General features: G+C 35.8%; 1 protein-coding gene across 1 annotated transcript; it reads right to left on the reverse strand.

Moving 5' to 3' along the window:
• Positions 1 to 1055: 1055 nt before the first annotated feature.
• On the reverse strand, positions 1056 to 24499 carry rab15 (RAB15, member RAS oncogene family). Its single transcript, XM_088924921.1, has 7 exons — positions 24112 to 24499; positions 10616 to 10676; positions 9690 to 9750; positions 8207 to 8284; positions 6994 to 7083; positions 6197 to 6262; positions 1056 to 3392 (listed from the first exon to the last, which is right to left on the reverse strand). The coding sequence occupies exons 1-7, from the start codon at positions 24233 to 24235 to the stop codon at positions 3234 to 3236; spliced, it is 639 nt and encodes a 212-aa protein (XP_088781047.1). The 5' UTR covers positions 24236 to 24499; the 3' UTR covers positions 1056 to 3233.
• Positions 24500 to 25633: the final 1134 nt, after the last annotated feature.

The following is a 25633-nucleotide window of genomic DNA, read 5'->3' on the forward strand; positions in this document are numbered from 1 at the left end:
GATTTTGGAGGCTGAACAAGGTAAGGTCTGGACAAAACTAGGGTAGGAGACGCCTAACAAAAATCAGGTTGCTGTAGGTGGTGTATTTGTACCAGTAGGTGGCACTCTTCCCTCTATTTAAAAATTCCAAAATCAATGCACCTGTTTAGTCACAGGGGATACTTTGTTTTATGAGGTTCTATCCTTCAGATGAAACACTAATCCAAGATCTTGACTACAATAGCTGTGCTAAGGAGACTGATTAGAAGAGCAGTCATTCTTCAATGGCTTACCTTGGGCATACCTTTATTTAACCTTTAATTCATCTAGTCAAGTAATTCCTCAGTTTTCCACATGATGTGCTGTATAGTGAGGTTGCTGGCACACAACAGCTGCTGTTGGTCACTTAGATAGGTGTTGGACTTCTGTTATGGAAGAAGAGGGTTCCCTTCCATATATAAGGACTTTGGGATAACAATGTGGTATATCATTGGTATTATTGTTGACATAACAAACACATTTTGTAACTTCAATTCATCATAAACAACTACATATACAAATTACTATGTCTGTTGTAAAGTGACCAATGAAGTCCTCAACTCATTTCTCAAAACATGGACAACAAGATTAATTTATCTGTCCTCTATTCATCGAAGCAGGGATTCATAACTGATTAAGGCTTCAGTCCACCATGCTCTCACTGCATTCACAATCATGGCAGGCGTTCATGCATTGTCCACAACCACAGAACCTGAATGGCAATTTAGTAGTGTATGAGGGATTCATTATGCCAACAATAGCCCAATTCAAGATGTGTCATATTTCATGTTCATTAATTGTAAGAATTTCACAGTCTTCAACATGTCCTTTACAGACTGATGAATAAGTAAACCTGTATAATATGCTCAAATATATTTTCTGTTAATGTATGTAGTCCACATGTGATTTTTTACCCTTTTCCTTTTTCACAATACACACAACAAATGGGTTATGTACAAATTCTTTACAATAAAGCAATGTTGTTTGTTTAGATATGTCCTAAATGATTTAAATGTTGCAAAACAGACACCTTTTGAACATAACCATAGTGAAATATTTATTTGGATGTGTTTATTTTTAAATTGCTGCAAATAATGCATCTATGAAGATTATATCATAATCTCAAATGCATTTTTATATTTTCACAAATACCAAGATAAAATCCAACAGTATTTATAAACTGAGCACTTTTATCAGAAATGAGCTGTAAGAACACAGAAATACATTTTCTACAGTATAACCAGGTTTTCCATTCAACAATACACACTCTTATATAGATGGAATTAATCTAATAATAATCAACTCTTTACCATCATAAAACACTAGGATGAACTGGTTCAAAAAGAGAATTTTTTGGCCTTCTTGTCAGATGTCAAAGTTATAGGTATAAGGTAAATGCACCCTTTATATCCATCAGAAATGAATGAAAAAAAAATCACAAAACATGATTCTAGGTGCTGCAATTTTGTGATATTGTGAAAAGAATACTTGAAAAATGTCCGTCTTATAGGAGGCTACAACAAGAATGTAATGGCATCCCTCACATGTGCCAAGAATAAATACGATTATTTAAATAAAGTGATTATTTTGAACTTTTGGACCCAAAAATGTTTTGAAATCTAAATATTTATTCAATGTTTTATAAATAAGACACGGCTAATAAAATAAGTATGCAACAATGAATACATATACAATTTCACCTTTTTACATCCATACAATTTCCAGAAGTATTTCTGCTATAAACATTACAAATTTTTAGAAAATGTTGCAAATTGTGTGGTAATAATAGTTTATTTCAAGCAAACACCAAAATAAAGGATTGTGTAGCCTCCCCCCACGTTTAACTGCCTTGAGATAAAAGAACATAATTTCCTTTGAAATCTTCAATGCTGTTAACTGATTCAGAAGTTACTTTTACATGCAGTTTTATTTAGGGTAATTTCAGTATTTCTTAACACTATCCATTGAACTGATTGTTCCACTGCCGACACCTATGATTGCAATGGAGGATTGAGCTTTAGCTCAGTTGTCCAAAGGGTAATATACTTAGATAACATTTTAAGCAGATTTACAGTGGCATGAACAGACACCTCATAAGATGGCTTTCATTGTGAACAAAACATATTCAGAAGACATAAATTGGAAAAGGACACAGAAATAATGCTATCAGCTAGTCCACTGAATCATAGAACACTTTAACACAGTTAAGATCTTAAACAGTGAAACTGATTGCAATACAAAGGAATAGATAGACAAAACAGAAGGCTGGAGTTATGATAAAACAGGGGGAGGGTACCGTATGCTTCTCCAGAAGGAAATTTGAAGCAGGCGTCCCTTCATTTCAAAGGTCTTAAACAAAATCTGATCTCTGCAAAATTTCCATGTTCTTGGAAGTTAGTAAAAAAAGACAAAAATCAACTATAAAGTTACTTCGTACATTTCACTTGCGTTCTGACACTTAAATCCATGCATCCAATACAGGGCTGTTGGAGAGCCGTTGTCCATTCTACCAAGCAATGGACACAAGGCAGGATACAACCTGGATGGGACGCCAGTCCATCTCAGGGCACACACAGTCATGAACACGCATGTACTGTACTCACACCAAGGCCATTTTTCCCAGAAGCCAATTAATTCATCTTTGGACTGTGGGAGGAAACAGGAGTGCCCAGAGGAAATCCACACAAACATAGGAAGAACATACAAACTCCACACTAAGAGCACCTCAGGAATTGAACCCAGGGTCCCAGTGCTGTAAGGTAGCAATGCTAACAACTGTGCCGCCCCATTCTGACACTTAACACAATGCAATGTTATTTTTAACATCGCGTGCTGCTCTAGCTTATTCTTGTGAACACCTAGAACTTGAGCAAATTTTCTACAGCAGAGAAGTGGTGCCCTCTAGTGGCACAATCTGCAAACTGTGGGACTGCATTATTAGGCAAATATTTTTTGATCATTCCATCTAGGTCACAGTGGTTAGAATTATAACTTACAAGCAAGGAAATGTGTGAAGTAAATGTATACTGTAAAATAATAGAGAAAAGGAGTGATACATGAGTAAGGCAGAACATAAAAATGAAGCATGTAATTCTTTGAACAAAAAATCACAAATTATGACTGAATAAAATGTAGATTTTTTTTTCTAAATATACACCTCTTTACAGCAGTTGCAGCAAGTAAGATCAACTCAGGGCATTTGTTTGTTTACCTTCCTAACACCAGCATGCTTTCTGAGAGTTAACACTTCTGTCCCTCTTGTTGTCATCATCCTCTAAGTCAGCAATATAGAGTTCATCGTTGATGGAGGCCCTCAATCCATCAAGCTCTTTCTTGTGGGCCTGCAGAACTAGCTCTGTTAATCGTGTGAAGGACTGTTGGAAATAGAAAAAAGATTGATCATCAAATGCAAGTCTCACATTTTAACACTAAAAAGGTTACCCACGTCCTAGCTCCCATGTAGATAAAAAACATTCACTAGTGTTCCACAAAATAAGGACACATGGAAAAATCCTGCATAAGTCTGGGGTCAATATTCTTTGGGACAGTCTTTGAAACAGGTCCCACAGGATCTTCCCTGTGGAAGTCCTGGAGCTGTCTGCTGGAGACTTCTGATAATATAAACCCATGCATGTTTTTTTTAGAAGTTAGGTAATAACAACTGAGCAAGTATGCAGATGGATCTTTTAATGTTAAAAATGTAAAAAAGTGCAGGAGAAGCAACCTTTTTAATACATTTGGTGACTTAGAATGACAAGCTACATAGGAGCTCTCTGACCCCCTTCTGAGGAAGGTCCATGAACAAATGTCTACTCTTCCAAGTCCCTGTTAGATCCGTCCTGGTTTCTAAGGAGGAGGCGTTAGGAGGACTAGAGAACATGCAAGTCCCTCCGTATCACACAGGTTACCTCTCCCCCCAGAAATGTTCTCTCTCATACAGCGGTGAGGAGGAGAGGGGTAAATCCTTTTCCATACAGCTTTCACTTGTGTCCTTCTGGTTCTGAAGAAGTCCAGTGCAGTGACTATTATTACTTAAATCATTAATTATCTCATTTAGACAGTCAGAGTATTGACAATCCTTTGAGTCTGAGAATGTACCTGGTCCCTCTTCCATGGAGTGATTCCAGCAACAGCTCTACTGTAAAGTGATGACCAAAACTGTTGCAAATTTGACTAAATTACTAGTAATACTGGAATCTAAGTCATGGATATAAATTAAGAACAGCTGTGGTCCTCACAACAAGATCCTTGAGACATTGCACTAATTACGTCACCCCAGTCTGAGCATCTGAAGCTGTTCACCAACGTATTCCTAATCCAACTGCATGCACTACCTTGAATGTCTACTGAATGATAATGAAGTGGTGTTTTTGAACTTATACCATATTCTATGACTGTTTGGCTATTTCTCATTTCTTGCTCAAAGAAATTTAACAAGTTCATGAAGCAAGACCTAACTTCCATTTTTGCAGTCACCCAGAATCCCGTTGTCATACGGATTATCCTGTAGTGTCACAGAAATTATGGTTTCTGTAACCTTATAAATAACAGTAATTAGATACATTTGTCAAAAATTACTTGGTTCAGTTTTGTTGCCCTCTTAGTGAATAGTTACATATTTTCTTTTCTTTGTCTAAACGTTTCCCATTATTATCTCTAAGACACTGTTTTATCCAGTTCTCTTGCTGTGGCAATACTGAAAAATGTTTACAATTTAGCCTCTGTTGCAATATTCATCTCTCTCTGCTTCATAACCTTCAGATGTCAGCAGTGAACACAAATTTCCATTTTCATCTTCGAGACAATTTACTTAATTCTTCATTGTTGTTTTGCTATTCTAATGCCAAAAGAACCTGCCCTTGCAATTCATTATATTTCTTTAATTGGAAAAAAGTATTGTTGTTTTTTTTTGCAACAAGTAATAGGTTTTTTTCTATGCTGAAAAGAGAAGAAAGAAAACACAACATTGTGTTTTCTTCTTCTCTTTTCAGCATGGAATAAATCTATTACTTGATCCTTTGCAGCCTTTGATGCAGCAACCCATCTGAACTACTGTACTGTTATTTTTTGCTCCTTTTATATTTTACCCATTTTATAAAGTGCTTTCTTTATATTTTTTCATGAATGGGTTATGACTGGACTACATATTTTTTATTCATTTTCTTATGGGATTAATCTGTTGTGTGCTTCAAGCTGAATCTCTTTAAAATGCTGCTACAGTATCTATTATTCACTGAATCACTAACTGTCCTTTTACTTACTTTCCTAAACTTTTGGCTCATTTCTTCATAGTCTGCTTTCCATAAATTCTAAGCTTGTATCTATGAGTACAATTTCAAACTCTTCTTAAAGAATACTGCATTATGATCACAGTTTTCGAATGGTTCTCTCACATATGTTTTCCTAGGTCTAATTTGATCATTAGAAAAGACTAGATCAACGCAGGCATTCCCTCTATGAGGTGCTCTGAAAAACATAAGAAAACAGTCACTAACTGTCTAGCATTTTCGTTTCAGCTGCTGATATATTTTCCTGATCTACTGTGTACGAGGACAAATAATATCTCCCACAAAATTATTTCTATCTTTACATATAAGTTTCTCATTTCATTATAAAAGAAAACATTAGAATTAATATCTGAATTAGGTTCCCTGTAGAACGCTCCTAAGACTATGCAATTTGAACGAGTTTTGTAAGTCTGACCCATATAATTTCGGAGACACATGACCCATTTGGATTAGCTTCATTTGCCTGATTGCTCTTTGTGATGTATAGTGCTTCACCCCCATCTATTAATTCTTTACAGTCTCTCCAGGATGCCAAGTACCCATTAACACTGTATATTTCATCATCACTCTCCATTTGCCATGTTTCAGTGATTCCAATTAAATGATAATAGCATGCTAATGCAGTAGCTTTATCTTCTGTATGTTGCTCCTAGTGCTCTTGGCATTTAGGTATGAGCACTTAATCACCTGGTCCTTTGATGTTTTCGCCTAAAGTCTCTTTTGACTCAATTCTCTATGTAATTCCCTGGCAGTTTTTCATTTGATTCTCTCCCCTTCCATTAAAGTTGCTTCTTACAGAACTGCAGTTTGAGACTGTTTGATAAACAATTCTCTTTTACACACAGTATACTTAGAGTAAAAGGTTGCAAATGAACAATGTTTTTTCTTACTTCCTTAATATTATGATTGGTACAGGCACTTGTCTCAAAGAAGTCCATTCCATATGTCTTGGCAAGCTGTAAAAATAAGAATTAATATAATGAATAATGTGGAACCTTTCATATGTGGCACACCGGTACTGAGAGTGTTCAAGTAACTGATCCAAATTTCAGTATCATAACAGTTACTGATCAACTGATCAAAATAGTATCATAACAGTAATTTTCAAATGGAAGAGAAGGACTGTTCATAATTTATTTTAACAATTTAAATTTAAATTAAAAGCCATATTCCTATTTCTGTGATGTAACACTTGCAGTGTGTCCTGTTCATCTCTCACTGGTTGTTGACCAAGCTGACCAGAACAAAATGATGAGGGGCCCAGAAAAGTTATTTATTTCCTACAGGATCTTTGGGTTTTTGACAGAAATTTTATGCTAAAATTCACATGTAGTATTTAATAACTTTACTCCAGTGGGTACTCGGTTCCAATTTACACAGAATATTCCTTTGTAATTTCAAAATCTTACGTGCATCCATAGATATTTTTATAAATATAAAATTTAGTATTGTTAATCAATTGATGCAAAGTAATCTGCTTTTATGCCATATAAGCACAGAACTGTATACCATGAGGTACTGGAAATTCAACAAATCAATAGCACTAGTCGCATCTTAAATGCCTCTTAGCATATACACGGTTAGTCATACCTGATAGTCCAAATGTATAAAGGTGTTCAAGTCGTAAAAGTGTTTTTGATTTTTGTTTCTTGTACTTAATGAATAGAATCAAAGTATTATATCTGACCTTGTTTCCCTGCTCTGTGGCCACCTGTCTTTTGTCTTCCTCATCAGATTTGTTTCCAACAAGGATCTTCTGAACTTTCTCTGGAGCATACTGAAATAAGACAGGGTGAAGCAAAAGTGTCTCATTTACCATGCAAATAATCTAAAACACTGACCCTTTTAAATATGAGCGAAACCACCACCTGTGGTATCTGTTGTTATTCATGATGATAAACAAAAAAACGTATTATAATTACACTAGATGCCTGTAGTGGCTACAGGAAGGGTACTCTTGCTGACAGCTGGTTAATTGATGCTAGTTTTCACTCATTTAATTTCTCATTAATACAGAGTAGCTCTTGTAGTTGTGTGTTTAAATCAACCCTCAGTCCCATTAAAAGACAGGACATGTGAACTTCTCAGTTTGAAAGCGATCTCTGCTCAGTTCAATTTGTAGTATACTTTATTTTGTAAAAAGGAAATTAATAACATTGTATGTTTGATAAAGAGACAAATATTTTGGTTCATAAAGGAAGCTGAATGACGGTGTTTAACACCTACGAAAAAAAATTAGAAGTGGGAGCCTTGTCACGCTCATTGTTGGGTAGAAGAACAAGCAATATTTTTAATCAATAATGAAAACTTTGGCTCAACTATATGGATGTGGTGTACACTAGTCTACACTCCCTCTCCAAGTGAGTTTTACCTTGTACGAAGTGGTTAGAGGGTACCTGAGGTTAAGTATAGTGCTAAAGGGGGCTAATTTAGCCTGAAGAGCTACTGTACAGTATATACTGTACAGTAACAGCAATCTCTATTGGCACTGATTAGTACATGGAGAAAAATAAGAAACACAATGACATGATTGTGCATTCCTTTTAGCATGCTAGGGCTTCAGTTAAGGATAATTCAATTTAATAGCAAATTATTTCTGGATAATGGTGTAACTGAAGATCATAAAAAACTTTCATTACACCATTGTTTGGTGTTCCGTTTTAAAAAATAATATGTGTGGATTGATATGTGAATGAAACTCAATGAAAAAAAATGTGATGCATATACAGTAGCCATATTGTACAGTATTCCATATACTAACTGCACTGGAATACAGTGTATTAATGTGAAGAAAGTATGTTGTAAATTTCAGGAAAGGTAGGACAGACAGATGGGTGGACACACATACAGTACAGACAGACAGGCAGGCATCAGCAGCACAGCAAAAATTAAGACCTCACCTCATCAACATCGCTAACCCACTTCATGATATGTTGGAAGGAGCGCTCGCTTGTGATATCGTACACTAAAAAGATTCCCTGGTGAATCAAGAATAAAATCATTAACTGAACAATCATGCTGCTCTAGACACAACAGAAGCATTTCAGTATCAGAGTCTTGCTGATGACATTTAGAGTAGAGTTGACAAGAAACCAAGACGTAGTCCTCACTGACTGCAATTCGACAGCAATGGCTTAAATTGAACCTTTTCCAATTACAGTGCTCGAGGATCACAGTCCAGCAGGTCTGATAGGTCTCTAGCAAACTGTAAGCTCAATCAGGCAATTGCGATTTCGATTTCAAAGGTGACGGAACCTACTGGAACTAAAAAGGTCAGAGCAGCAGCTCTCGGTGTATGGCGCCATGGGAAAGAAAACTGTAGTGTTATCAAATTTATTTTAAGGTGAAACGTGTCATCACTCCAACCTGATTTCCAATTTTCAAGTAAGAAAATCAGCACCAGCCCTCTTACGAACGTATTTATGTATATATGTATATAAATACATTCATGAACATGCACTTGATGCAACTGTTTCTGCAACAGTGTTTTGCACTGTTTTGCAAATGTATGTGTCAAGGTACCGAATACGAATTTCAAATAATTAAATAGTTTATTAAGCGCAGTTATCTCTTCGTTATGTTAGATTTCCGTTCTATCATAACAGTGTAAACTAATTACTATGCGGTGGTCCTCGGAAAGCTTGCAAACTAACAAATTAACATGCGGCCCGCACACTCAGAAAGGTTGGGATCTGATCAAGATTCCATCTTTACTGCAGTCATTTTAATTCGTGCCATGGCATCTATGTTAAACGGATCATAGCAACCACAGTGCCAAGCCAGAAAGGTTTCATTGTATATTTGATGTCCTACGTGTTTCAAACAAATCACCTAGCTTCCATTAATGAAAAGCTGTTTTTTAAAAAGTTATTTTGGGGCTCAGTCACTGCTGTAAGTGAAGCTGCAAAAGTAAAGACGCATGTGACTTCGCTCTGCATGTCAAAATTGTATGCTGTTCGCTGCCTCACAGAGCTGGCAAATGCAACAGTATCCTTGGTTTCCTGGGCTCTAAGAATGTTAGATATACATTTATATGTAATTGCATTATTATTTCAGTATTTCTTCATTATTACACGTAATGTTTATTAATCAGAATTAAACAGCAAAGTTGAATGGAAAAGATAAAAAGCAGCAATTAATTAAGGCCACTATAATATAAAGTATTACATGTTTTGACGTTCGCACAAATGCTAGCAAGAACATAAAACAGCGCAGCAAAAAATCTACCTATAAGTTTACATCATGTAACGATCTTTATTTTCTTTCCTCAAAACTTGGCATTCAGATTTTTTCTGCCAATAATAATGCTCATGGCCCTAATTATAAAAAATACTTGTAGTTCCACCTTCATGGTCATTACATGCATGACCCCAATGAAATCACCTGTGCTCTCCTATAATACTGTTTGGTGATGGTCTGGTAGCGCTCTTGTCCAGCAGTGTCCCTGTCAGAGACACAAAGCTCAATGTCAGGCTGATTCAATAATAAGCCATACAACAGCCTAGTGTGTGAGGTTTTTGGAGTGTTGGCCTTGGTTTTGCCGCTACCCAAGAAGGAGATTCCCCAGGACAGCACACACCATGAAATGTCACAGAGTGATTATTCAGCCCTAAGGAAATATATTGTACAATATTTTATTACCCATATTGCTGTTGACTAATAAAGATGGGCGATACAAAAAAAGAGTTAAGTAAGAAAACACAAGAGATTTTAATAAAAGATGAGTTTTCAAAAAAAATACCGAGTAAGATTGTGCTCCAAAGAAGATGCTCTAAAGAATTATTAAATAATTAACAGTTAATACAAACAAAAAACAGCCACTAAATGACATTAAAGGGAACAATTTTGGTTTTAATCTAATTTTTAAACATTTAGGACAACGATTAAAGAGGCATATTTAGACAATAGGCAGAGTGACAAAGTTTATTTCTGAACACTTTAGAATATTTCCATAGAAAACAAGAGCAGAGCACAGATGCTGTATTTGTCTGTGTAACAAGCTGCAGATCCACAGCGTGGGTGATTATGCTATAATGCAGCATAATTAAAAACAGAAAGCTGATCCTTGTCATCATAGAATAGTTTTCATATCTGTGTTTAATTTATCATCAGAAATTAGGAAGAAAACAGATGATCAGAAGATATATAACAGGATATGCAAAATGAAAATTAAACACTAGATACATGAGATCAACAATTGCTCAAATACGTATTATTAATTCTTCTTGAGTTTTATTGATTTATTTTGATTCAAATACTTATATTATTGATTATCCATATATTTATTTATTCTATATCTGATTACTTACCATATTTGTATTCTTACTTTGATTCCATCTACTTCTAATGTCTTCATTTTGAAATCAACCCCTATAACAGAGGATGAAAAAAGAGAATTTTAACCACCACTGCAAGAGTTTGTCTGAACAGAGGCATGGACATTCTTAAAAAATGGAGGGGTTCGTTGTGGTACTTCTCTTTTTCAAATAATCAACTAGTAACCATGCAGGACAGTGATGCTGCTAGATGCTGTTTTTGATTTCCAAGGACCTTGAGAAACTGGCGTGGAAACCAGTTTGTGTAGACTGTTCCATACACCCACAGCTTTTTGCATAACAAAACTGCTTTCCTAAAGTCAACCCCGAATCAGCCTGTACCTGATTTCCCTTTCTGCAATCTGGCCCAGTGTGCGAGCTGAATTTAAGGAAACATTTGTTTGACTTTGGTCAGTGCAATTCAGTAATTTAAATACTTTAGTCAAAACTTTCCAAAGTTCCCTTTTAAAGATAATCAAATTTTTAACCAGTCCGTACATGATATGACTTGCAGCCCTAAGCCTTCTTGTTTGTTCTCTTCCCTGGACTATCTGGAATTTCATCACCATTATCTGTTTTTTGATGTAAACTAATTTTCTGTGCGTTTGACTTTGATGTTTGCACCACCTTCTAAAACTTAGTTCAGAGAAACAATTATTTTTCCTATTGGGACAGATTTCATCATATACTGTATATCCAGAAATGACTTAGATTACTTGATTAAAGGGTAGAAGAAATGTCCGTTAATGCTAAGTTCTCTCTCTTCACTAAAGGAGTTTCCATGGAGACAATTCCCCTCTGTGAATCATGAATAGATGTAGAAAGAAAAAACATTAAAATATATCCCTTGCCCAGGCATGACTTCACTTTCAAATCTTAACATTTTCACTGCCACACTTTTAGCTTATGCCAGTGATATTTTAAATCAGACTGGGTAGATTTTCAAATTCTTCCCTATTGCATGTGTTATTTCTGTAGGTTAGCTGCCAAGAAATATAGCTTAAGTGTTAGTGGAATGGAATTAACTGGGTATTGTTTATTAAGTATGTAATATACCATGAGATTTGTGAGAGCATAGCTCTGATTTTATTGTTTTAACGGCAGGTACTTAACCACAACACGCAGTGTCATTGCATGTCACTAAAATACAACAGAGTACTGCATCATTACAGCTCTGGGGGACTTGAATCAGTCTAAAAAGTGAAATGTTTGATAACTAATAGAGCTTAGTTTAATACGATTTTAATGTGTTGTACTCGTTGGGAGTTCAAACACACTTTTTGTGATGACATTTTAGGTGGTAATTAAGAAAATACAAAGCAAACATTCTAAAATAATTCTGTCAGAATTACAACATGTCAGAGCCTCCATCATTCCATGTTTTCTTTGTGGCTGTTGAACTCAATTACAAGGACTTTGGTTTGACAATAAAGCTTTGCAAATATGATCTGATGAAAAAGCTCTATGGTCAGTTGGTTTCTAGCCAGAGGCTTTGAATAGTAATGAGAAGATTAATACTCTTTTTAATGGCCCACGGTGCAAAGGTTGCTTGGATACATCCTGAAATTAGACTATAGAGCACACTAAAACTGTTCGCAGCATGTAGTTACTACATCAAAGTCAACATGTATATAAAACAAAATTTACATTTAGTCATTCAATTAGGACTCTGTCGAAAGCTATCTATTCTACAATACAATGGTATTTTTTGCAAGCCTCTTGATATAGTCTCTTGCAAACTGATTAAAAAAGATTTTTTTTTAATTATATGCTACCAATGTCCACAGAAATAGCTCCTTTATTTAAAAATTAAAAGTATACAGTAGGAAATGAACCATTTTTAAAAATAGTCCATCTGTTCACTCTGGCTCAAATCTGTATTGGCATGGTCAGCTAGGCAAAATAACTTTTATTTCTACTGAACTTGTAAAGCATTATTAAAACAAATTGACTTTCATTATTTAATATGATCAGTTGTATATCTTTGTCTTCCCAAACAGAACAAGAAACTGCAAAATGGGCCTTTATATTTGACAGTGTATTATAAACCCAATTATAAACCCATTTTTTCCTTAATATGTATACAACAGATGGCTCAGTCCAAGAAAACACAAGGTTTGAACTTGGGACTCAGAATTAAATGTCAAAAAAAGATTGTAGCTTGAGGTTCTGACTGAACAGAAAATTGATTTTTAAAGGATTTCCTGTCATACTACAGTATTTTGCCCTATGGCACACATTTCTCAGCCACTCAAACTGAAGTTTAAAGTACCGATTCATTTTCTCATTTCAAAGACATACAACACAACTTGTTTTTTTCTGTTTAAATGCATGAAATAATGCATTTAAATAAGGTCATCAGATTAAGGATATCTGCACTTATTGAAATATTTCAGATCTTGCCAGTTAGAACAGACCAACAAAATGTCATATAATCACCTGTGCCAACCAGGACAACTATTTCAATTAATTTCCTGACACAGACACGCTGGAAAAGGTAAGAATGCTCAATGAAACTTTTATGATTTGCTTCTTTTGTTCTCCTAATGCTCAGCGAACGAAGGCTTGAGCATATCTTTGAACACAATGAACTGCTCCTTCCAGATAACTTGATCCTTTTCTAAATAAAATAATCAAATGGCTTCCCAGAATAGCAGCATTTTTTCTGCATAACATTTGAGTGTGAAAGGGTCATTGTCAATAAAAGCACAAGTTCACCTTGATGAGGAAGTAATGCATCTTCATGAATAGAGTTTTACTAAGAGCACAGCAAGGTTCTAAAAATATATGACAAATTTATTTTATTCCTGAAATATATTCCTGAATAGGTGCTGAATATAAAATAAGCTCATATTTAATAAATGAACCAGAACAATCTTTCAGAAGATACTTCACACATGGACAGAGAATAATTCTAATTATTTCTTGCTACAGTATAAACATTTTCAACAAATTTAAAAATATAAATATATGGCACATTTTACTGAACCAAGGCCCAAACAAAATGTTCCTTGCAGCTGACATTCAGAAAGTAGTATTATCTCATCTTGACACTACATCAGCACATGGGTTCGGTTTAGGGTTTTAGGCATTCATGTGAAGGAAAACAGAGCTTTCACTGGCCGATTATCAAACTTTATTGATAAAAAAAACAACAAAACTAGCAGACCAAGCAAGAAGAAGAAAAAGAATAACGGACACAGTGTGAGCCTGCTTTCTCTCCTCAACCGTCCACACCACACTTTTCCCTGGGTCAGAGATTAAATAAAACTTCACTCACACCAAACTAATTACCACACACAAAACACTGAACACGTTAACCCAAATATGTCTCACAATAGCAATGAGTCAGTACCAATGAAAGGGTGAAATAAAATGTAGATTGTTTTGTTCTAATGATTCTTTCCGACACCTTAAAACCCTGGTATTTTCCCATCCGAAGGTCACGACTCTACATGGTATGTCCACTGCACAAGGAAATGTCAACAGCGTCCCCCTGCAGTGTTCTGACAGACACACTGGTGTGTCAACACAATGCACCAGGGAAGAAGCTGCTTGTCTAACATTCATTTAGACAACTGCAGAGTTCTGCTGGACATTTCTAAACACCAATAAAAAAAGTATTTCAATATTTGTCAATGTAAAAGAGTCTCCTATTCATCTTCCACTTTATTGAGGTCAGATTACATGAGGACTTTAACATGAGCCTGTACATTATTTACCTTCTACATTGGAAAATGCACGATGAGAACCCAAACCAATCATAAAATGAGAACAGGAAGCTTTTTGGCTCTAGCTTACTAAAATTTAATATCTTGAATTAAGAATGTCAGGAAGGTTGTTCCCTTTTTGTGTTGTCATTTACCTACTGTCATCAAACTGAGATCACCTTTAAGACAGTGACAAAGATATCTGTAGGACAATATTTCTTCCAGGATGTTATCTGTATGACCCCTCTATGCCAAGAGTCTCAGCTGATCAATAACATACCAACAATGCTAATCTCTAAAGAAATCTGTAGGTTTTTTAGCTGAGTATAAATTGTGCTGGTTATACATTGAAGAGAAACATACAGCCTGCATAACCTGCGTATCATGAGCATTAATAAAAAACAAATTAATGTAGAACAAAATCCCAAAAGAGCAATGATATCAGAAATTAAATTCATAACTAAGGGGGTTAATGCTTTGTGTACAAAATATATTTTTTATTCTTGTTCTATAAATCCATTAAAAAATAAAGATGTTTGGGATTTAGCTTCTTGCATAACTATCTCTATATGATACGTACACAGGTACAGGAACAAATATTGAGTGTTTCTGTCATATAACTAATTTGAAAATTATTTAGATGTAAGCAGTTTTTTTTCCCAAACATTAAGTTGCCATTAATATGTCAAGATAACGATTAACTGAACTGACCTAAAAACACTCTTTTTGGACTTAATTTTCCAGGAACTAAAATAGCATCATAAAGCATTGCTTCCAGAAGATTTGCTATAAACATATTCCAAAAATATACTGATGGAAAAAAGAAACATATCTCCTCCACACTCTGGCCCTCCTGTCTGCGTGGAACAGGCTGAAGAGTGACTCATCCGTGAAGAGGACCTGATGCCAGTGCTGACGAGACCATCGCAGCCTCTGTCTGGCCCAAGCCAGTCGGGTGTGACGTCTAGGAGGTGTGTGCAGAGGCCCTCTGAGAGCTCGCCTTGCTCTAAAGCCAGCAGAATGGAGCCTCACTGTCCTGTCACTGATGGGGGCATTGTGTCTGCGTGCAGTTTCAGCGGCAGTACGGGTAGCAGATCTGAAACGATCTCTCAGATGGACCAGTCTGATGTGTCTGTCCTGCTCTGGTGTGGTCACTCGAGGGGGACTGGATCTTGGACGGTCATCTGTCTTGCCGGTCTGCTGAAACCTTCTCTGCAGTTGGGACACAGTGGAGCGGCTCACTCCATAGTGTCTGGCAATGCTGGCACATGACATGCCTGCCTGCAGCATGCCAATGGCCCTCTCCCTTGCTTCTGGTGACATTCGAGGCATTATGGAATGCACAGAAAACTGACTAATTGTGGCCTTTTTCTTGCAGTGACCTAAACTTTGAATTAAGGCCTTTTTAAAGGTGACCTGATCAGGCATTCTTCCACCTTGACCTTGTTGGGTAAAAGTGCACTTAACAAGCTTTCGTGTGATTGGCAAGTTGCAATGCCTCACTGCACAAGCTGTAGTGCTGGTCAGGGGGCTTAAAACAAATTGACAACTTTGTGAAAGCACATAAGCTACAGTATAACTACAGTATAGTATTCTCGTTCCAGAAAGTGTTGCGTTTCTTTTTTCCCCATCACTATATATTCAGCACAAGCCAACAATGGCAGAAGCCATTCAGTTCAAGAGTGAAGGGTGCATACAGAAAATCCTAATATTTGCTCAAAATAACTTCTGAGCAAATACTGCAAGGAAAGAAGGTTAGAGTCGGCAATCAGCATTGGCAATAATAATTATAACACTGATGCACTTTAAAGGTAGAGAGAGATGCACACTTCCCCACTTAAATGCCACATGGTCTCAGTGGACACCCAGTGATCAATAAGGTGCAAAAGGAATTCCAGTGTCAATTAAACTATAAAAACATTGTGCCAAATTGTCAACTTCATGTCTCCTTGAAAGACATATCAGCTAACCTTTGCATTTTTTTTCTTGTTTCAGTTTGGCTCTATGAACGTATTAAACAATGTCACTTTACAGCAGGTTGAGAGGGTGGACTTAATATTTATTTCTATTAAAAAGCAATATGGTTGAGCAATTCCAAACAAACACAGAATGTTGTTTAATTTTGAATTATTATTTTTTATATAATTAAAATAATGCAGAATACAAAAAAGGATATGCCTAAGTTATATAGAGGAAGAAAACAAAGATTATGTTTAAAAACGACATAAACGAATGTACAATTCATGTTCAATGTGTCCAGTGTGTCACTTCCTCTCTTGACTGAAAAGTAAAGAACGTCATTTACTTACATTAAGCATCTAGGACCAGTAAACAAGAACACCTTACTTATATTGCTGCCCTGGGGTCTGTCCCAAGAAGATCAATCAGCTATATTCCTGGGTTTAGAGGAACATCCTACACTGACAGGCTAAAAACCATTTTAATGAAAACCCTTCATAGTTTCGTTCAAATATTCACAAAGCTTCAAAGACATTGACAAAGTCAGCCAAACATCTGTCTTCAGAATGAACAAAAAACACAAACCAGGGAACATACAACAAAACTATGTGAAAGTGCATTTAAAACTAAGAACATACAGTAAGGCAGTTTTTTTATACACAAAGGGATGTGGGGGTCTGAAATGAGCTTCCCAGCCATATCGTTGAAGATGACACCCTGGCTTCTTTCAAGATACAGCTGGATGAGATCCTCAGATCACTTAGCTACTAACTACTAAATAAGCCAGGTGGACTGAATGTTCTCCTCTTGACTGTAACTGTTCCTATATCTGTTCTGTCCTGGCTTTTCTGCATTCATTTACAGATTGCTGAAGCAGGCCTTGGTTGTTTTTTTCCCTTGTTCTTGTGTTAATTTAACTCATGTCATCTTGAAAGAATAGCTGCTTGCATATATTCTTAATCTATTAATTTTAACTCACTTCAAACCCAAAACACTGAGCGCCTGTATTAAATCACATGACTTGAGCTCAACAGTTTGTCAAACCAAAGAATGATACCAGTCAGTCTATGATATTGTTTACCTTATCCCCAATGTATTTAAATGAAAACAAAATTAAATATGTGTAATACCCCTACTGGGCAACTGATGTAAATCTTCGACTGTTGCATTTTAATTGTGCATCAGCATGTTTCAGATCTTATGATTAGCATCTATTAACATTTTAAGAATATCACAGCTTTGTGCATTTTATAATAACGATTTTGATAACGTCTAATAAATCTGCTAAAAAAATTGTTTAGTTTCAGTCTTGTATCTTCCAATCAAGACTTTTTAAATGTTTAAATTCTTTAATATTTTTAGTCGGTTATGAAGTGTGAATGAAAAGACGTCTTCACCTCCCTCCAAAAAATGTAAACAGAGAGAATTATCATTTACAGACAGTTGTTTCTTTGACATTTCAAATTTTCCAAAAGCCTAACTCCACCTTTAGATGGTATAAGCATTCCATCTTCTTGTCTTTTAACAACAAAGAAGGATTTACAGTGTTATCCTCAGAAATCACAGAAGAATGAAAATGAATTAAATTGCCTTTGCAAATTATCTCTGGTGTGCTTTGCAGGACTGACAGACGTACTGCTAGAGCACACAAAAGAAAACGCGTTCAAGTAGAAGCAGAAGCACAACTGCTAAATTAGATGTTTCACTTGTGAGTGAGGCTGATAATCGTGAGATTCTTCTTTCTTGTTATGCAGAATATCTATAGAGATCAGCCATTTATGTGACAAAAGAGAAATATACCATAGGTCAAATGGTTAACATGTGGAAAAGCAAACTATTAATACAGTACTGGCTTTTTACATCCAGCACTGCTTTTGTGAAATGGTGGATTTAAAGTTGCAGTTTTGGAGAATTTTTGCAAGTGTTTCTTTCTAGGAAACTATAACTAAGCATGTTACTACTGAGTCAGCATAGTATGGCTCAGGAGAAAGGTTTAGGTTTGCGCAGCTTCAGTAACTGCCATTTCAAACATTCCACCACGAGTACAGATCTGCTGACAGTGCAGGCCACATCAGAAAAAACTGCCTTTTTGGTCTATTAATGTCTCTCAGTAGAAACGTGCTTGATTAAACTCTAGAGAGGCACACAGATACATATTTATATGCATAAAAACTGCAACACTAAATGTCTGTTTTCCAGGAGATAGTCATTTGACTTTTAAAGAGCTGTAATTTTTGTCGAGATATTTATATTTTGGCTATGATTTTGGATGTAATGCATGTGGTAGGCTAATAATATAATTACTGTAACAACCTCATTATATCCTTTAGCAGTAATATAAATATTATTTATTAATATAAATATTACTTGGTGTCATGGGTAAAACATTGATGTTCTCATAGCAAAGTAGCATTATGACCCTAAAAACATTAAGCAGACAGCAAGTGCATTTCTGTTGCATGGTTTAACATTAGTTTACTTGCACTTTCACACATTCAGTTTGGGATTATTGAAAAGATTGTGGTTTATGCATCCTCACTGTTTCAACAGAAACCACAGTTATTCTGCTTAAAATTTGTGGCGTGTAAAGACTCTTAGCAGGAGTATCTATTATTCAGAAACTGAACCAGTGCTTGGAAATTTTAAAATGTAAAATTGTTCATTCTTTATCTTTAAACTGTGTAGAAGAATGTTTACATTCAGTGTTGGATCATAAAATGAAGCTTTCATTCATGTGTTATTGATGCATTTTCAATGTTTTGTACACATTATTCTACTAATAAAGAAATCAGCAACAAGCTAATTTACCACATTGTCTTAAGAAGGGATATCACATACACAGAATAAGACCTTCTTAGGTTGGAATATATATTTGTATATATCCTTTCTTTCTTAAAAGCTACCTTTTAACAAAATGCACACATGAACATTTCTGCAGCTAATAAATCTAGCATAAACAAATTTGTCAAAATTGAGTCCTGGAAAAAATTCTCATTACATTGTCCCTTGAAGAATCAATAGTAAAAGGGTTACTTGCAACAATAAAAAATATATACTCTTTGTGAATTAAATTGTTTATCCAATGCTACAGCACCAAGCCAGCCTTTCTATAAATCAGGAGTATTCTGTTTTATGTTATGGTAGAAGAAACAAAGGTTAAAAATGAGAGAAACACTCAAAAGTTCAAAGAAGTTGTATAAAAATATAGCAGAAGATCTGGCATCTTGGTCAGGAATATGATAGAAGATAAATGTCAGGTTATTGACCAAAATATCAAATAGGCTACATCTCCTATTGCTATAGACAACATTGTACTGTTGTACCTTCCAAGTGAGTGTTACACTGTTCTTTCCTTCATTATAGTTTCTGCTTCTTGGCTACGCTGCAGCACTCTTAACCTTAACTAAAAGATGAGATACAGTCATGTGGCACATTTAAAGCTCAAAAAACAAAAAACTTTCTCTTTATTCATCACAGATACTGAACAATACTATGCACAGTAGTTATTAAAAAAAGAATATTGAAGCTGCAAGGGGACACTTGTCCCATAACTGTCAATTATGAACTTACACATCTGCCAGAGACCATTTTGAATGTAGTTCCTTATTCACAACTCTCTCACTCTACTTGATACTTTCAGTGTCAATACACGATTAATAGTGAGAAAAAACATTCACTCATTCAACACAAGACCAGCTCTTTTAGGTACCTAAGCCAAGAAGAAAGCTACTGTTATTGTTATTTGCATTTTAATTGTTCCATAGGGCCACTATACTTTATTTGGCTTAGAATTTAACTTTATTGTTATTTTAGAAACTAAAAAAAACAACAAATCCTGTGGTGCGGTAGCTCTGTGGGTAAGGATCTGTGCCTGTGGCTGAAAGGTTGCCGGTTCAAATCCCACAGCTGGCAGAGGAATCCTACTCTGTTGGGCCCCTGAGCAAGGCCCTTAACCCCAACTGCTCCAGGGGTGCCGTATAAATGGCTGCCCTGCGCTCTGACCCCAAGCTTCTCTCCCCGTCTGTGTGTCTCATGGAGAGCAAGTTGGGGTATGTGAAAAGACAAATCCCTAATACAAGAAATTGTACATGGCCAATAAAATGATCTTATCTTAAAAGTGAGTACTTGCCTGGTTGCCACTCTTAAATGAAAATACAGTATGGCCTTAATTGGTTCAAAAAGGAATGAAAAGGGTGGGATAATACAGGAATGGAGGGCACTGGTTCAGTCATGAAAATAGTACAGGTGGCACCATTTTTACATGGAAAAACACATTTACGTTGTTGAAGCCCATATCATTATTTCTTTTAAGGAGCGGCTGCAAGAGTTTCCCGGCTCAGATAGCTACTAGCAACCAACTGGGCAAACTGGGTCGAAAGATCTTCTCTTGTTTGTAACTTTGTCCTTGGTCCTTTTCATTCTTTCCACACCTGTGGATCCTGCTGTTTCCACTGAATGTTGTTCTCTAGTTATTCCATTAACAGAACTAACTGTTCTGTTTGTAAATGATTTCCAGTATGATGTTGTAAACTGTACTAAATTATGTATGCTACTCATCCTATGATTAGAAGTTGTTTTATTCATTTAGAAATGCCTTTTCTTATTCAAACCTAGTTATCTCAGATAAGGTGTTGAGGTCAATTATTAGTAACACTAACTCTGTAAAAGAATTATCTCCAATATAAAAATCGCCACAGTCTGCAAACAGAATTGCTTTAGTTTACAAATGCTTGCTCCAAGGCCCGAAGCTTTATGTTAATGGGGAAAAACAATAATTTAGAGGACACTGGAAGAGGTTTTTTCTTACACCAACAAGTAATTTATTTAATTGCACTCTAATGCCACCCCTCAATTCACTGAATTTAGAAGCCTCCTCTAGTCTTTGTTTGCCCTCAAATTCTGGCTGACAATAGCTAGTTAACACTGATGCATTTCCTGTGTGCATCTCCTCTCCCAATGTGCAAGAAACCATGTGCCATGAGAATTACTTCAGGCAGGGTACAAAGCAAAACTGATGCTACCATGGAGAAATATTTTTTTTAAGAAATAAGAAGTTGACTGTTTAAAGGGACTCATGCAAGTTTTGACATCTAAGGGAAAACAAAAACAAAGGGTCTTGTAAGCTTAATACAATACAAATGTTAGTAAAGTTTCCTAGAAATAATCTTGAGATATGGGAACCCTCTGGAAACTTGGATGTGAATGTTGACAATACCTTATAATGGTTATGACTTTGATTTAGGAGCTTCTACATTTAGAAATGTGTAATGACTTATCACTTAAAAACCATCTACATGTAGATGAACTTACAGTTTTGGAACACAATGGCATTGGGTTTTTTTTAATAATATTAAATTAAAACAATTCATTTTACATATTTGCTTTGAGACCCCTGATTAAAATCTGAAAATTACATACTGTGATCTATAGTTGTATTAAGTCACTGTGAGTTTGTTCTACATAGTGTTTGCTGGGCATGTAGTACCTCCTTATTCTGCCCCCACTCAAATGTACATTAGTAATAATGCATCTTGCGTATTACATTCTAGCTACTGCATGCCACACTGCAGACTATCTTGTTTCCTGTGAAACGTATTCTGGATCTATATTTCACGTCTGTCTGGGCAATACTGTTCAGATGCATGGGAATCTATTCAATTCAAACAATACAACAATCACACTGATGAAAAAGGTATGAAAGAGTTTTCAGAACTACAAGATTCAAACTCTCGGTTTAAATTACAACACAGCAGTTATTCTTCATCGTTGGCATCTCTTCTTTGGTTGTCATGGATGCATGCTTTTAATATGTAGAGTAAGATACGGTATCATCAAAGTGCATTCTACTCTTCTAATACTTTATTGATTTCCAAATCATCAACATATACCTGAGCTCCAGGATCAGGCTACTTAAGCCCATGTTTGTAAAAGCCACAGTTGTGTATAAAAAACAAAAGCTTACTAATTACCAACACATTAAATATTCCCATTTTTCATTATTTCATCAGAGGCCTACAGCTGATGGCTTTCACAGGAAACAAGCAAAATCTCCACTAAGAAGTTTATTAGTACTTTGGCTAAAGCCTCACAATTTTCACCATAATTCTTCAAACCTGAGAAGGTTGTGATAGATCACCTGCAAGTTTATTTCCTTCTGTTTTTAAAATAGAAGAGGATTCTGATAAAGGTTTCTTGTTTCCATCAGAAAATACAGATTCTACTCGCATTGCCTGAAACAGTGTCTTTATTATGCTGTAAATAGAATGTAGTTTCCTTTAACAATCTAACAGAAAGTTGGCTCACTTTAACCCACAAGGATGGGTGTGATTTTGAGGTATTTTAATGAATACCAAAAACAGAATATGTTAGCAACACAGAATGCTGAACTGTGCCACTGAGTGAATTGCAAAGAAATAAGTACATGATAATTCCATACAAGGAGGTAATTTTAAAAAGGGCACTTTATAAGAGAAGAGAACAATTAAAAAGGTCGAATCAGTAACAATTAAGCAACCAAGAGTCTGGCTGGAAAGATCACTTCAGGGATATAAAGTCCAAGATTGAGAAGCCCTGCTCTGCTTCTGACTATGGCAATCACTGTGTCCTGTATTAAAGTATTGTGTAGTTGAGGTAATCATGCAAACTGCTTAGATAAATGAAAGGGCTTCAGTATGTTAGTGTTCATAAACGTAGATGGACTGTGATCAACTGGATTATCCATTTGGTAGAATACTGGCCTGTATATATGGACTGAGTTACCTGCCACAGTCTGCAAACAGACTGGTGTCAGAATTAAATACACAAGATCCCCGAGGTTTAATTCCACCTTAATTCACATTATACTATCAAAATGTTCACCACAACCATGGGCTACATGTATATCTTAAACACACCAAGAAGAATAAGGCTCCACACCCAAATGTTGCTTTCCATTCTTCTGCTTTTCAGTGTGGAATTAACTTCCACTTGTTCCTTTATAGCTCTCCAGTCATAAATTTATATTTTGCTTTAATCATGTTATGGCGAATTAAAGCACATTTTTGTTGTAATTAAAACTGTGACTAACCTCTTTGCTTGTTATGGTAGGTTACTGTTTGACAGCTTTGACTGATGTGTTTAACCAGACTCATAGCAGGGTAGCACTTCTATTTTATTATTTTTTTAAATTAGATAACAATGTGTGCAACGTGAAAAAAAACAGACCTTTCAGAAATAACATGTTGAAGTAGTTTCTGTTGCCTAAAGCTAAAGAATAGTAAAACTTGATTCTATTTTTCATGATTGAATGGTCGTCTAACGAATAACAGATTTAATTTCGAACTAAATGAGAAAAATGTTAAGGATTCTTTAACTCCAGGTCGGTTTACTCTTATGACATCACGCCGGCAATCTGAGCCTTCACTAGAAACATCGTTTGGTTTCAGTCATAAAAAAACCTTTTAAAATGCTAATATCAAATTATCATACAAAAAAGCTAATAGGTCTACTACTAATAATATTAATATCTGTAAAAAACAGTTAGGTCAATACTTATAAAATAACATTAAGATTTTTTTTTGCCTTAATCAGAATCACAACGCGCAATCAGAAACCCAGTCCAATGAAACCTGGTTTATTTGTATATTTGTTTCATACGTAAAAGAATTGCCGGTGTATCCCCCATTTCCAGGTAAAACAAAACATTTTTTTCTTTCTCGCTAAGGGGGCAATGTAAACTGATATTTTTTTTTATTTTAAATGTGACTCCGCCATCTATGGCTTTGAAAACATGCATGAAAGTAGAGGGGATGCGTACAAAATACGGGGAAGGTGCTTTCTTACCTATTGTAGAAATATGTGAAGAATGAAATTCATTGTCCGTGAATCTGCACAGCAAACAGGTTTTCCCAACCCCGGAATCTCCGAGAAGCAGCAGCCTGAACAGTACATCATACTGCTTAGCCATAGTGTACTAGGGGAAAGGAGGTTAACTCTGCAACGAATCACTAATGCCGGCAAATTTATCTCCCATATCTGCCAAAATGTAAACAAAAGCCTTCAAGAGCCGATGTTTCCCAGAACCCTCTGGTTGCCTGTCCTTTTCTGTCAGTGCATCATCACAATACGCGGTGGTTTTCTTGGTTGTTAAAAGGGTGGATCCAATTTTCACGTTGTCTTACTGGGGTATGGAGAGCCAAGGATGAAAACCTGCCGTGGCTGTTTCGGCATCAATGACATCGCGCGAAATGGGAGGGGGAAAACGAGAAGGGGGGGATATACCTGAGCAAAACATGTGGATTTTTTTTAATGACCCTTAAGGCATTCTTTATTTTTCAATATAACAGACTTAATGTACGCGTTGTATCAGGTTTCTGAATTTTGTTGCTATATTGTCACCTTTTGCATTAAGAGCACCACATTCCGTAGAGCGGAACTGTGTTGACGACCTTAAGTGTAATCAGTTTGGAAATGCAAAAACTGTCCTTTGGACCATTCTGTATTTCTTCCTTTAAACACTCTGTAATATTGACAATTAATCAATTGTGGATATAATGCGTTTATTTTAATGCAATTATAATCACTTAAATAATCAATAGCAGTAGTGAAAACGCATTATTCAATATGTTGGGCTTCACTTCTCACGTGACATTTCTAGAATAGCAGCGCTATTAGCGCTCCTACTAATCTTAAAACTAATCAAACCACACTTGCATATTTTTAGCATCCACTGAAAACGATCAATGTGCGTAAACTGGTGTGTTAATGATTGTATTAACTGGATTGCAATAGATTATTTTTGCTAGAGAAGAGTTCAATTTAGGGCAACAGAATTATCATTGCATTGCGAAAAAGCTCCTCCACCTAAACTCTAAAAGGACATCTAAAACAATCTCCCGACACCAAACAAATTACTTCGAGGTAAAGATGTAGAAAAACTGGCTGGCACATCGGACTTGAGCCTTTAGCTAAACTCATCAGACGTTCGTGTACTCCTGTTGAAAGTGCACATCTGACAGGTGAAAACTTTACATTGGTAAGAATGGGAAACATAACAGTTTTTTTTTTATTTCTCTGGTTTTTGCTCCATTTGATTTTATTGCATGTCAATGTGTTTCCGTTTACCACTTTGGGCATATTTTACAATTGGCTTTGGACGACTTGAATGACTATTCTTTGTGGATATTGACAGTTTACATTTTAAACCTAGTTAATGTTCGCGTCTTTGTTGCAAGTGTGCATTCGTTATAATAGTTAATTGTAATTTTAGTAGTTTTTTTTTCGGTCATTGCTCCTAAAGACATTTTTTAATAGTCATTCGTTTTTTTAGATGCCTTGCGGTACGTTTACACACAGTAAGTGGTGC

Source organism: Atractosteus spatula, chromosome 9 (assembly GCF_055471065.1).
Source record: "Atractosteus spatula isolate fAtrSpa1 chromosome 9, fAtrSpa1.hap1, whole genome shotgun sequence".
NCBI lineage: Eukaryota > Metazoa > Chordata > Actinopteri > Semionotiformes > Lepisosteidae > Atractosteus > Atractosteus spatula.